The sequence below is a fragment of the Prionailurus bengalensis genome, chromosome B2 (assembly GCF_016509475.1).
Source record: "Prionailurus bengalensis isolate Pbe53 chromosome B2, Fcat_Pben_1.1_paternal_pri, whole genome shotgun sequence".
Taxonomy (NCBI): Eukaryota; Metazoa; Chordata; class Mammalia; order Carnivora; family Felidae; genus Prionailurus; species Prionailurus bengalensis.
Window position 1 is genome coordinate 149,430,048 of NC_057349.1, and position 12,404 is coordinate 149,442,451.

A 12,404-nucleotide genomic window follows, 5' to 3' on the forward strand; every position below is an offset into this window, starting at 1 on the left:
GTTTGGCGGTCGTGGCGACCCCGTGTGTGCAGATCTGGCACCTCCAGGGTGGGTGGGCAGCGAGGGAGTCGCGTCTCCCTACGACGCAGGGTGAGACCCCGTGAAACAGTCCCTCCCGCCTGTTCCTACGACCCCTTGTTTGCGTCCGTTCCTCACGGGGAGGCGGACAGAGCCACGGACGGGCCGACGGACGTTCGCAGCCTCGTGGGGCTCCTCGGGGCCGTGCTCTCACGGCCCCTGAAGGACAACAGATGCCGCGCCACACCCCTTGTGCAGCCTGTTTAACACACACACACACACACACACGTGCGCGCGCGCACACACACACACACGACCCCACAGCGAACACACACACACGCGCGCGCATGTTGACACTCCCACACGCTCTCCCCCACACACATACACACTCACACACTCATACCACACAGTCACGCACACACTGTCACACGCAGCACACACCCGCCCCTCCCGCGGGCGCACTCCGCCCTCCCGGCCCCGCGCACCTCTTTGGAGAGCCGGCTGAAGAGGTCCCCTCCTCGCAGGAAGTCCAGTATCAGGTAGAGCTTCCCCTCCGTCTGAAAGGCTGTGGAAGGAGGGAGGGTCGGCATCCCGGGCCACACACGGAACATGCCGGAGCCTTCCAGAAGCAGGGCTGGGGTCGGGCGGGGGTCGGGGCAGAGTCCGGGGGAAGGGCCGCAGGCACGAGTCTGTCTGTGTCCCTCACTTTCAGGAAGAGCCTGGAGGGTCACCTCTCTGGTCTTTTCTCCTCTCCTTCACTCCCTGCTTCCTTTTTGATCCCAGAGGGGCTGGAACCGGCCTGGAGCCAGTGTCTACAGGCCCAGCCCGCTCCCCCGGCCCCCACTGCCAATGCTGGGCTCCGGGCTCACGTGGTCACAGGAGCAAGCCTCCTCCCCTCCCCGGCTGCACCCCGCATAGCTGCAGGTCAAGGAAGTCTGTCCTCTGCTCCCTTCCTTCGCGGAGGCGTCGGTGACCCACCGGCTGGGCCGCTGTGCGTCACGGCAGTGGGGCTCACGTCCGGGGTTTGCTCACCGTGAACTATAATTTCAGGTCTTGCCCACCGGTCAGCCAGCGTGCCTCGCTCCAGAGGGGGCTGGACGTGCATGTGGGGGTCAAGGGAAACCAATCACCGCTGACCACTGACGGCCAGTTCAACGTTATTGACGACCTACCACCTGGCATCTGTGTTATGTGCACAGGAGGTAAGGCTGCGGGGGTCCCGATATCCCTGAGCGCTCGAAAGCCTTTTATTTTCTAGAAGTAAACGCCAGAGGCACTACAAGTGTCAGGGCTGGAGAGACAGACCTCCTCTAACTAAAGACTCGTCTGAACTGTATAGATCGGAGGCTGGGTTGGATCCTCTCTCCTAGGGTTTGACGGGCAGCAGGAGAGCAAATGTCATTTGATCAACCACAGAGCTGACACGGAAGGTGCGATTAAAATCCCGGTAAGACGCCCGGTGCTTCTTCGGAGAAACACCCTGGAAACCAGCTGAAACGGCTGCGTGTCAGGGGCAGGGCCAGCCTCCCGCGGGCCCCTGTGGATAGAGGTAGGGGCACCTGCCGGCCAGCCCAGGTGACACGGTGTGACAGACCTAGGGGTACCTGCCGGCCCAAGTGACACGGTGGGACAGAGCTAGGGGCACTTGCCAGCCCAGGTGCAGGACAGACCCAGGGGCACCCACCCAATGGCCCAGGTGATGTTGCGGGACAGACCTAGGGGCACCTGCCAGCCCAGGTGACGCTGTGGGACAGACCCAGGGGCACCTGCCAGCCGGCCCAGGTGACAGGTGGGACAGACCCAGGGGCACCTGCCGGCCAGCCGGCCCAGGTGATGCTGCGGGACAGACCCAGGGGCACCAGCCGGCCCAGGTGACATGGTGGGACAGACCTAGGGGTACCTGCCAGCCCAGCTGTGGGACAGACCCAGGGGCACCCACCTGCTGGCCCAGGTGACACGGTGGGGCAGACCCAGGGGCACCCGCCTGCCAGCTGGCCCAGGTGACACGGTGGGACAGACCTAGGGGTACCTGCCAGCCCAGCTGCGGGACAGACCCAGGGGCACCCACCTATCGGCCCAGGTGATGCTGCATGACAGACCTAGGGGACCTGCCAGCCCAGGTGACGCTGTGGGACAGACCCAGGGGCACCTGCCAGCCGGCCCAGGTGACAGGTGGGACAGACCCAGGGGCACCTGCCGGCCAGCCGGCCCAGGTGATGCTGCGGGACAGACCCAGGGGCACCAGCCGGCCCAGGTGACACGGTGGGACAGACCTAGGGGTACCTGCCAGCCCAGCTGTGGGACAGACCCAGGGGCACCCACCTGCTGGCCCAGGTGACACGGTGGGACAGACCCAGGGGCACCTGCCGGCCAGCCGGCCCAGGTGACGCTGCGGGACAGACCCAGGGGTACCAGCCGGCCCAGGTGATATGGTGGGACAGACCTAGGGGTACCTGCCAGCCCAGCTGCGGGACAGACCCAGAGGCACTCACCTACTGGCCCAGGTGATGCTGTGGGACAGACCCAGGGGCACCTGCCTGCCATCCCAGGTGACACGGTGGGACGGACCCAGGGCACCCACCTCCCGGCCCAGGTGACACGGTGGGACAGACCCAGGGGCACCTGCCTGCCAGCCAGAGTAGTCTCACTCACCACCGGCTTCCAGCAAGTTCACATCCATATTCACTTGTACTAGCCCTGAAAAGATGGGCCACACACTTTCTACACAAGACTGAAGTGTTTGCTTAGCAATATCGGAAGTTAAGAGCGAGGAAGAGCTAGAAGTCTCTGCCCTCCTCCCATCTTTGGACTCGGCTTATGCCTTTGCTTCCTTCTGATTTGTGTAAACGTCCGGGACAACGCCCCACACCCAGCGCCTTCGAAACCAACAAGGTAGGGGTTTCGTTTTGTTTCTTTTTCTCCTGCACTTGACGCATATTAGTTATTCGCTAGGGTCGTAAGTGTTAACGCGGTCTGGCATGACTCCAGAGTCGCCCGTTCATTCGTTACTTTTAATGTGAAGATTGCACTTACTGCTTCCCGAGGGGAGAAAAGACCGAGAGCAAGCTAGGAGGACTCGGCGTGGCAGAGTAGGCACGTGGCCGCAAACATCAAAATTATTCGATTTGTGTCTCATTTCCCTTCCAGAAAATGGAAACGGTAACCTCCTTGAAAGGAAGTTTTGAGGGTCCCATGAGCTACTATCTTTAAGATGCTTGAAACCTAGCCTTCACTTAAAATACAAATACGGTGCCATTAATACTCGCTGTTAATGGCGGAAGGTGATGCCATTCTGGTTAAAGAAATTATTGGGTCATACGGCATTTCATTCTAAAACAACACAAAAATAGATCACAGATTCTCCCCAATCTAGGCTAAGAGACTTTTTTTTTTACTGTATCAGCGATGATAATTTAGCAACAAAGTCGAGCCCCCCCCCCCCCACTTTTGTCTCCGATTAGAACCGGGCATCCTGCTTCCTCAGAGAGGCAGACCACGGAAGAGATCACGGGACCACAGAGAGGAGGCAGCCCCACGCCACGCAGGCCCTCGACAGGGTGGGTGGTGGGGGTTTCTCCTTCTGTCCCAGCACGCGGTTTCATTTTCCCTGGATTTGGGGAAGGTGGCGTCAGGGCCTCTCAAAAGTAGGTTATGTTTTTACTCTATTTACCATAGTGAAGCTTTACAATGAAAGGGTGATTCACTTCTGCCAAAATGTCTCTTTCCATCTTCGATCGGACTCGGTCCCGAACTGCAAAACAGAAAAACAAAGGCTTTTAAGAGACAAGAATGGTGTTCTAGAGAGCACGTTACCTAAAACGTTAGCAACAAATAACTTCCCGCAATGTTTTGTTACAATTCTCAGGCATATACAGAAGTCGGAATACTAGGATAACGGTCACCCTCAACTCGTCTACCTACAGCCAACAACTGTCTGCGTTCTGGTACACTTGCTTTCCTCCTCTCTCTCTTCACACATACACACATTTAGCCCAAACTCCGACAATAAATCGCTGACCCCATGACACTTGACCCCTAGGTGCATGTGCACCAGCACGTCCTAGGAGGAAGGACAGTCTCTTACGTTACCCCCGACACGGCCGTGACCTCTAAGAAGACTAACAACCATGTCCCACTGTCACCTAATATCCAATCCATATTCCACACCCTCCGCCATGTCATTTACAGCTGTTGGTTTTTCTAATCTGGGGTCAAGGTTCACTCATTATATTCGGTTGTTACAATTCTTTATTCTATTTGCTTCTAGAACAGAACGGTCCCACATTTTTTCCCTCGTGTTCGGTGGACGTTTTGGTGAGGCCAGGCCAGCTCCTCGTAGCTTCTTCCACATTCTGGGTGTGTCTGATTGTTGCTTAATAGGTGGTTCTAACTCCTTTATTCCTTGCAAACTGAGGTCGGGTCTGGACGCTTTGCAAGATTGAGGCTGAACGTTCTGGGGGGAGATCTCTACTGGATGATGCCACGTGTCTCCGATCACAGCGGATGATGTGTGCGTGCTGTGTTACCCTCACTACGTGATGCTAAACTTGACGATGTGATTAAGGGGGCAAGCCATCAGTGTCCCCACACGTCCCTTTGTACATAGTCAGTGAGCTGCAGGGTGATACTTGGTGTGGAGGGCTCTGTGGGCTCCCACGACTCCTTCAGCCAAGAGCGTTAGCAGTCGTACGTGATTCTCGCTTGCATCATTTAGGGTCACAAAATGGCGACCTTCTCATTTCTGCTGGAACTGGAAATCAAGAGAAAGACTGCTTCTCCCTGTCCTCGAGGATAATTACACACTAGGGATTCTTAAAAAAATTAGCGCGTTTTAACCAGTTTCAGTATTATTCTTTTCTGGTGCTGACATTGTCCAAAGCGTAGCCATCTGGGAATACAGATGGAATTCGTTTTGAGGCAAAAATAAGCAAGCCAAAAGCGATCACCACTTGAGAATAAGAATAACCCCACGATTCCCACGAGCAAACCGATACACCAAGGGCGGTGACCTTGCACCACCCCCTGTGAGCAGAGGGAGAAAATTTCCTCAAATGTTCCTAAGGGTGAGGAGTACGGGTGTTGCGTTACCGGACCAGGCGTTTAATCCTTCCACAATTTGGCCTAGTGACGTGTCCTGTTAAAGGTTTATTTAGGGAGTGCCTCGCCAAGGACGGCCGTAATAAATGACGCCGAACGTGGGCAAGCATTGGCAAGGAGGCTGTAAGGACGTGAACCCTGGGTGGAAGCGGCGGGGGGGGGGCTGTACCACGGTGCGGCCTCGGTGCGAAACAAACCGTGCGCTCCTCAAAGAGTTAAACACAGAGCCGCTCCGCGACCCAGCCGTGCCACCCCTAGGTCTACGTCCCACAGAACTGAGGCCAGGAACTCGGGTCCCAGCGCACCCACGTGCACAGCGGCATGACTCACAGCGGCCAAAAGGTGGAAGCCCAAGGGTCCGCCAACGGACGGGCAGGTAAATACGACGGGGTCTATCCGCACGGCGCTCTTCCGCCTTAAAAATAAAATGCCGACACACGCGTCAGCACGGACGAACCCCGAGAACGTTATCCTGAGTGAAACAAGCCAGGCCCCAAAGAACAAATACTCTATGACTCTGTTTCTACGAGGTCCCTTCAGCAGTCAAATTCCTGGAGACAGAAAGGAGCCGGGTGGCAGCCAGGGGTGGGGGAGGGGGAGGGGGACAGAGTCGCTGTTCGGGATGATGACAAAGTTCTGGTATAGACGGTGGTGACAGTTACGTAACACTGTGAATGGGTTTTTTTTTTAATGTTTATTTATTTATGAGAGACCGAGACAGGGTGTGAGCGGGGGAGGGGCAGAGAGAGAGAGAGAGAGGGAGACACAGAGTCCGAAGCGGGCCCCAGGCTCCGAGCCGTCGGCACAGAGCCCGACGCGGGGCTCGAACCCCCGGAACGGTGAGATCGTGACCTGAGCCGCCCGGGCGCCCCCTGTGAATGGATTTAATGCCACTTGCAAATGGCTAAATGGTCAGCATGACGTTATGCCCACCGTATCAGAGTTACAGAAACAAGAAGTCCTGTGTCACTGCTGGTCCCAGGACAGCCGCCTGCCCTCTGCTCTAACGCTGGCTTCACTCTCCTCCAGGTACTCGGGCTCTCTGGAGTCCACCTTGGCTTTGGGGCCGCGACTGTGCGCTCCTTGCCCGCCCGCTGGGGAGCAGTGGCCGCTGAGCACGCGTCCTGGCTCTGTCACCGGGAGGCGGCGCTGCTCCCCACGCACTCTCTCCTCGCAGGGACGGTAACAGAACCTGCCTCACGGGGTCGTCCCGGGGACAAGGACGTAGCACGCGGGTTCCTGGCCGCACACACCGAGCTGGGCTCATTTGTGGGGTGGGCTGCACACCCCCGGGGCTTCCTCGGCTACTCCTCCTCCGTTCCACTGCTGCTGTTCCCGTCCCAATGCCAGACCCCGGTGACCGCGGTGGCTGCGGGTGACCCAGAAGGGCCGCGCGTCGGCAGAGAGGGCCGCGGGCAGGGCTGCGGGCCTCCCAGCGGCACCTGCACAGCCCAGCCTTCTCTGTGCCCCCACGGCCCCGAGCCCCCAGCACCAAAGCACCAGGCAGGGGCTGGGGTCTGGCTCGTCATCGTCCGCACCCCAGTGATGCTCAGCGGGTCCCCTTGTGGCTGTACCAGAGGAGCAGGGCCTCTGTGCTGCGCGGCCCCCGGGGAGCGCATCGTCCAGCCCTGGGTTTACGGGAGAGCAGGCGAGGCTCGTTGGAGAGGAGCAGCGGTGCCCGGAGCTGGGCCGGTGGGCACAGATTCCAGCAGAGCAGAGAACACAGACCCTGGGGAGGACGAAGGAGAAACGGAGTCGTGAGCCAGAGCCGTGAGTGCAAACTGCCACCCCGGAGACTCGAGCGGAGCACGGCGCCCCGCGTCGAAACAGTCGCTGGGCATTTCTCGTTCATGCGGCTTTCTATCGCTGGCTCTGGTTTTGTCTCCGGAGCGGAGAGCCTCAAGTTCAGGATTCCCTCTGGCTCTCTGACGGCAGTCATTGCGTGCAAACCTTTCCAGGAGGTCGTGTTGCCGAATTTAGTCTTGTTTTTCCTGTTTACCATTTGTGAGTCACTGTGTCGTGACCCAGGCTTTGGTCAGCGTAGTTTCTCTTTTCTCCGTAAACAGAAGGCGGGCCATGCGCGGCACGTCTGGTGGAGGGGCTGAGGGCAGAGCCTGGGCCCCTCGTCGGGGGAGCAGAACGTGAGCCCGGGACGGGACCGGTCCTCCTGGCTCCTTGCAAACGGGACGACTGAGTGGTGGGGGCACAGTCCTCCCACCTGGCCTCGAACTTCTCTCCGCCGAGCTCCGTCCTCCTGTCCAGCCCCTGTCCTGTTTGTCGGTCCTCTCTGTGCAGCACACGGAAGGCAGAGCCGTCTCTGTCCCCAGCGCGTTAGAGTCTGGGAGCCGTGCTGTGGGGACGGCAGCGTGGGAGCCCCGGAGGGCCGGCGGGGTTCCGGATGCTCGACACAAGCCCAGCATCAGCTGCAGGCACGTCGTGGGAATGAGGGCGGGGCCTGGGACTGTCCCTTCTGGCGCAGTTAGAAACTTTCCCAAGCAACCCGCTGTGTGGACCCAAGTGCACCACTGCGGCCCAGGCCCGGGCTGCCTCCTGGAGGCAGGGGAGGGGGGCCTGGGAGAGCAGGCCAGCCTTGGTCCCCCAAAATGTGGCCTCTTCTGGGAAAAGTCCCCGTTCCGTCCTCAGTACCCGCAGCCCCCCGCCCCGCGACGAGACCTGGAGAAGCAGAGCAGCCAAGAAAAGGGGACACCGCGTCCCCCACACCCACCCAGCCACCTCCCTGCAAAGCTCGGTCAAGAGCATCTGAGAATCCGGAAAGTGGGACCGACACGACTATCATCGTGTCAGATGTGCTTGCAGTGAAGGGAGCTGCTGGGCCACACGACGGACAGTGCTGGTAACGGCCGTGCTGGTGAAGACAACAGAGAAGATCTTACATGCAAATTTCCAAGGAACTGTTAAGTTACAGCTGGAAAAAAAAAAAAATATATATATATATATATATATTTCCTCCCTGCCTTTCACACAAAAATAAATCCCAGATCTATTAAGAAGTGTCTAAGAAAAAGATCAATCCACAGAAATGATGACAAGGAAAAATGTGCACCCTTGTCCAGGTGGGAATCTGTAACAAAGGCAATGGAGAAGTGACGCAGGACAACCCGCCGTCCCCGACATGGCGAAGTTAAAAGGCCGAGACAACACGTGGAGGTTGCGTGAGGCAGAGAGAGGGGCCGGGGGCCTCAAGAGACCCAGCACCCCGAGTGAGCGTCACGGCACTCACGTCAGCTGGGGGGACGTGTCTGCAAACGCGTGCTGTGAGAGTGGCCCCCAGGTGTGGACGGGGCCTTGCCAGGTGGCGGGACACAGGGGACGGCTGTGTTCACGCGGGACACGGCCTTCACGGTGCCGGGGCTGCGTCACCGACTGTTTCCGGGGACTCGTGTGGCCGAGCTGACAAGACGTGGAGGGGCAGCTGGCACACAGGGCCCCTTGGCTGCGAGCCAAGAGGGAGCCGGGGTCCCGAGCGGCCGGGACGGTCTCCAGGTCTGCGGATTCTGCCGAGCGGGGCTCACCGTCCACCCTCGCCGACGCCTCCCCCTGCCCGGCTGGCCGCTCGGGCGGGATCCAGGGATGGCGGGAAAGGCCCGGACCGGCGACTCTGCCACTCGGCGGGCGGCCACGGAGTGTCCTTGCACGAGAAAGACACGGGCATAAAGGCAGACGCATCCCCGTCAAGCCAGGGGACAGCGGAGGATGCCCAGGGTTTGATTCCCGAGACCCAGATGCATAACGAAGGGGGATGCTTCCCCCACGCCTGCATTGTGACGCGTCACTGAGTCACAGGACACGGGACAGATGTGGGAAGCGCCAGCAGCCGCCGCGCTGGGCGCCTCTAGGCTGGCGCAAAACCTGGGGTCGGGCCACACTATCTCCCCGGGGTATTTGTTCTCTGGTAGCTGACAGGTGAGACTGGAACTGAGCGGGGCTACGACGGATGTAAAGCGAAAAAATGTTCTAAGCTATTGTGAGATTCAACGATACACCGTAGATAGTCGGGGATAAATTGCCGTCTTTCTGTGTCCAACCGACCCTGTATTTGTGGCTGTCCTGTCACGAGGTGGATTAGGGTGACGTGCTTTTCACGACTGGCTTTGCTCCCGGGCTGCCAGCTGTGACCTTCATGCGTCCTGCAGCCGTCACGGCCCCTGGCTGCCCCGGCACTGAGATGAAAGTGGAGAAGCGTGTTAATTCACCCTGAAGAGCAGGATCTCCCTCCCAGGAAAACGGGGGAGGAAGCACACTGCGGGGTCGCCCTGGTGGACGCCACTCACAGCACAAAACGGGAGCTACTTTCTGGAAAGCTGTGCTTTTGGCGGGGGAGGGATCGGGCTGACAGCGTCGGGACGTCCAAACCCCACACCCCTTTAGACAAGCGTAGATGTCTACACCCGCTCCTCGGTGCTCCCGAGGAATCTAAAGTTCAGCACACTCCAACCCGTTCATGTTTTTACTCAACCACTTGGCCCGTTCTGGTTTTAGGAGACAAACGTTGGCTAACGCCCCTCTCAGGCAGGAGAGACAGAAAATCTCAAGACCCACGGTACTTTGAGCGCGAAACCAGAACGCGGGGCCTGTTTCTGCCGGCCAGCATCCCATCCCTCCTACGAGTCAGCAGAACTCTCTGAGAAACGGCCAGTGTAGTCTGAGACGGCCAGGTGGAAGGGTCCGCCTCGGACTCGAATCCACGCGCCCGTGGGCGGTGAGCTCAGGCTCGGCCGGGCGCAGTGACCACGGCTCACTGCTCCCCTCCGCTGCCCGCAGAAGCCTACTGGGTCTGAAATTATACCCCAAGCAGGCTCCTGGACGCGGGCAAAAAATCCGTCCTCACACGAGACCTGTTGGCCTTCGAGGGTCGAATTCATAGCAAAAAAGTGGCCTCGCGTGAGAAGCTGTGTCGGTAAATGTGGCAAAACTTTAGTCCAGAGGAAAAAGGAAGAAAACCACAAATAATAAAAGTTAAAAACGTAACCACCTTAACTACCATATGTGGCCTAACCCTCCAGGATTTGTCTGTTTCTCTATACGGATTATGTATTTGTTTATTATTATTTTTTAAATATAATTTATTGCCAGGTTAGCTAACATACAGCGTATACAGTGTGCTCTTGGTTTCGGGGGTAGATTCCCATGATTCATCGCTCCCAGTGCTCATCCCAGCAAGTGCCCTCCTCAACGCCCATCACCCACTGTCCCCTCCCCCCACCCCCCATCCACCTTCAGTTTGTTCTCCGGATTTAAGAGTCTCTGATGGTTTGCCTCCCTCCCTCTCTGTTTGAAACTATTGTTTGTCCCCCTTCCCCTCCCCCATCGTCTTCTGTTAAGTTTCTCAAATTCCACATATGAGTGAAAACATGTGGTATCTGTCTTTCTCCGCCTGACTTATTTCACTCAGCCTAATACCCTCCAGTTCCATCCACACTGCTGCACATGGCAGGATTTCGTTCTTTTCCTCATTGCCAAGTAGTATTCCGTTGTGGAGATAAACCACAACTTCTTTATCCATTCGTCAGCTGACGGACAGTTAGGCTCTTTCCATCATTTGGCTATTGTTGAAAGCGCTGCTATAAACATAGGGGTACATGTGCCCTTACAAGTCAGCACGCCTGTATCCCTTGGGTAAATTCCTAGTAGTGCAATTGCTGGGTCGTAGGGTGGTTCTGTTTTTCATTTTTTGAGGACCCTCCACACTGTTTCCAGACTGGTCACACCAGTGTGCATTCCCACCAGCAGTGCAAGAGGGTTCCGTTTCTCCACATCCTCATCAGCATCTAGAGTCTCCTGATTTGTTCGTTTTAGCCACTCTGACTGGTGTGAGGTGATATCTCGTCATGGCTTTGATTTGTATTTCCCTGATGATGAGTGATGTGGAGCAGTTTTTCATGCCTCGGCTGGCCATCTGGATGTCTTCCGTGGAGAAGTGTCTATTCATGTCTTCTGCCCATTTCTTCACGGGATCGTTTGTTTTACGGGTGTTGAGTTTGGTAAGTTCTTTACAGATTTTGGATGCTAGCCCTTTATTATACCAGATTATTTACAGAGAGCGACATGGTTACATAACTAATTTCTTGGCCAGAGAATCTTTCTGTGGATGAATCTCCAGCCTGTTTCTCTCCCGCGTACACACGGCACAGGCATTAAAGACGACAAGGGGAGACAGGAATCCATTTCCTACTTTCTACATATCTACAATGCAAGAAACACAGTCGTGGTAGAAACAAACGGATAAAGGACCCCTCGGGGTTTTCATCTGTAGGCAGGCACTGTAGACCAAGAAGCCGGGTGCCCGTTGCTGACGGGTGATATTTACCTGAGGTCCAAGGCGCCTCCAGGAGGCTGGAGAAAGACAGGGAGGCTTCTGTCCCTGACCATGTACCGGGAAAATAACCCCGAATAGTGAATGCCCGAAGGACAATTAGTGGGATGGGCTGGGTCCCCAGCGCCCGTTATCACGGGACGGGCACGGGCTCGTGACTCCACAGCATCCAACTCGGGGGACGGCGGGAAGTGGCTTCGCTACTCTGTGCCTCAGTGTCCTCACCTGTACAACAAGGACAATAACACCAGGAGGGGCACTTGGAACATGTGCTCGCGATTTGCTTTATTCTCCTCCCCCACCCAGAATTTGCAAGCATCCAAATGTGAACCAAATGACTGTGATGAATTTGCCTGGAAACAAAATCTGTGCAAACTAAGGCGTTCACTGAAGCTCGGTTTCTGAGCAAATCGGTGTTTTCAGTTTTTTAAAATTTTATTTGTTTCCGAGAGAGAACGCAAGTGCGGGAGGGGCGGAGAGAGAGGGAGACAGAGGATCCAAAGCGGGTTCCGTGTCAACAGCAGTGAACCCGACGCGGGGCTTGAACTCATGATCCGTGAGATCGTGACCTGAGCCGAAATCAAGAGTCAGACGTTTAATCGACTGAACCACCCAGGCGCCCCAACAAGTCAGCGTTTTTAAATCAAACACAACAGTGCTGAAGAGGCCGTTCTGAGGTCTGAGGCCCCCCGGGCTGAGTCGGGCTGGGCGCTGGTTCAAACACCGAAATCAGTACGAATGGAAGCCGTGCGTTTCTATCCCGGACACCACACACTCCGTGCTCCCTGAGCACCTGCTGAGTGATGTGATCAGGGCTCTACCTCTTAAAGGAAGGGCAGAGGATTAGCAGAAACGGCCTGGCCGGGCCATCCGACAAGCTCAGAAGGCGGCCAGGCCCACGTCCTCTGACCCCACGGCCGGCGGCCACGGGCCCCCAACCCACTGCTGCCAACAG

The 12,404-nt window shown here is 57.2% G+C and overlaps 1 protein-coding gene across 1 annotated transcript in view; it reads right to left on the reverse strand.

Moving 5' to 3' along the window:
• The window catches only part of RPS6KA2 (ribosomal protein S6 kinase A2), a 167,003-nt gene that overhangs the window by 69,415 nt on the left and 85,184 nt on the right, over positions 1 to 12,404 (reverse strand). Inside the window, exons 4-5 of the mRNA XM_043592740.1 lie at positions 3,689 to 3,769; positions 504 to 583 (exon numbers count right to left, since the gene is read on the reverse strand). Coding sequence (XP_043448675.1) covers positions 504 to 583; positions 3,689 to 3,769 — 161 coding nt within the window. The remainder of the gene's footprint in view (positions 1 to 503; positions 584 to 3,688; positions 3,770 to 12,404) is intronic.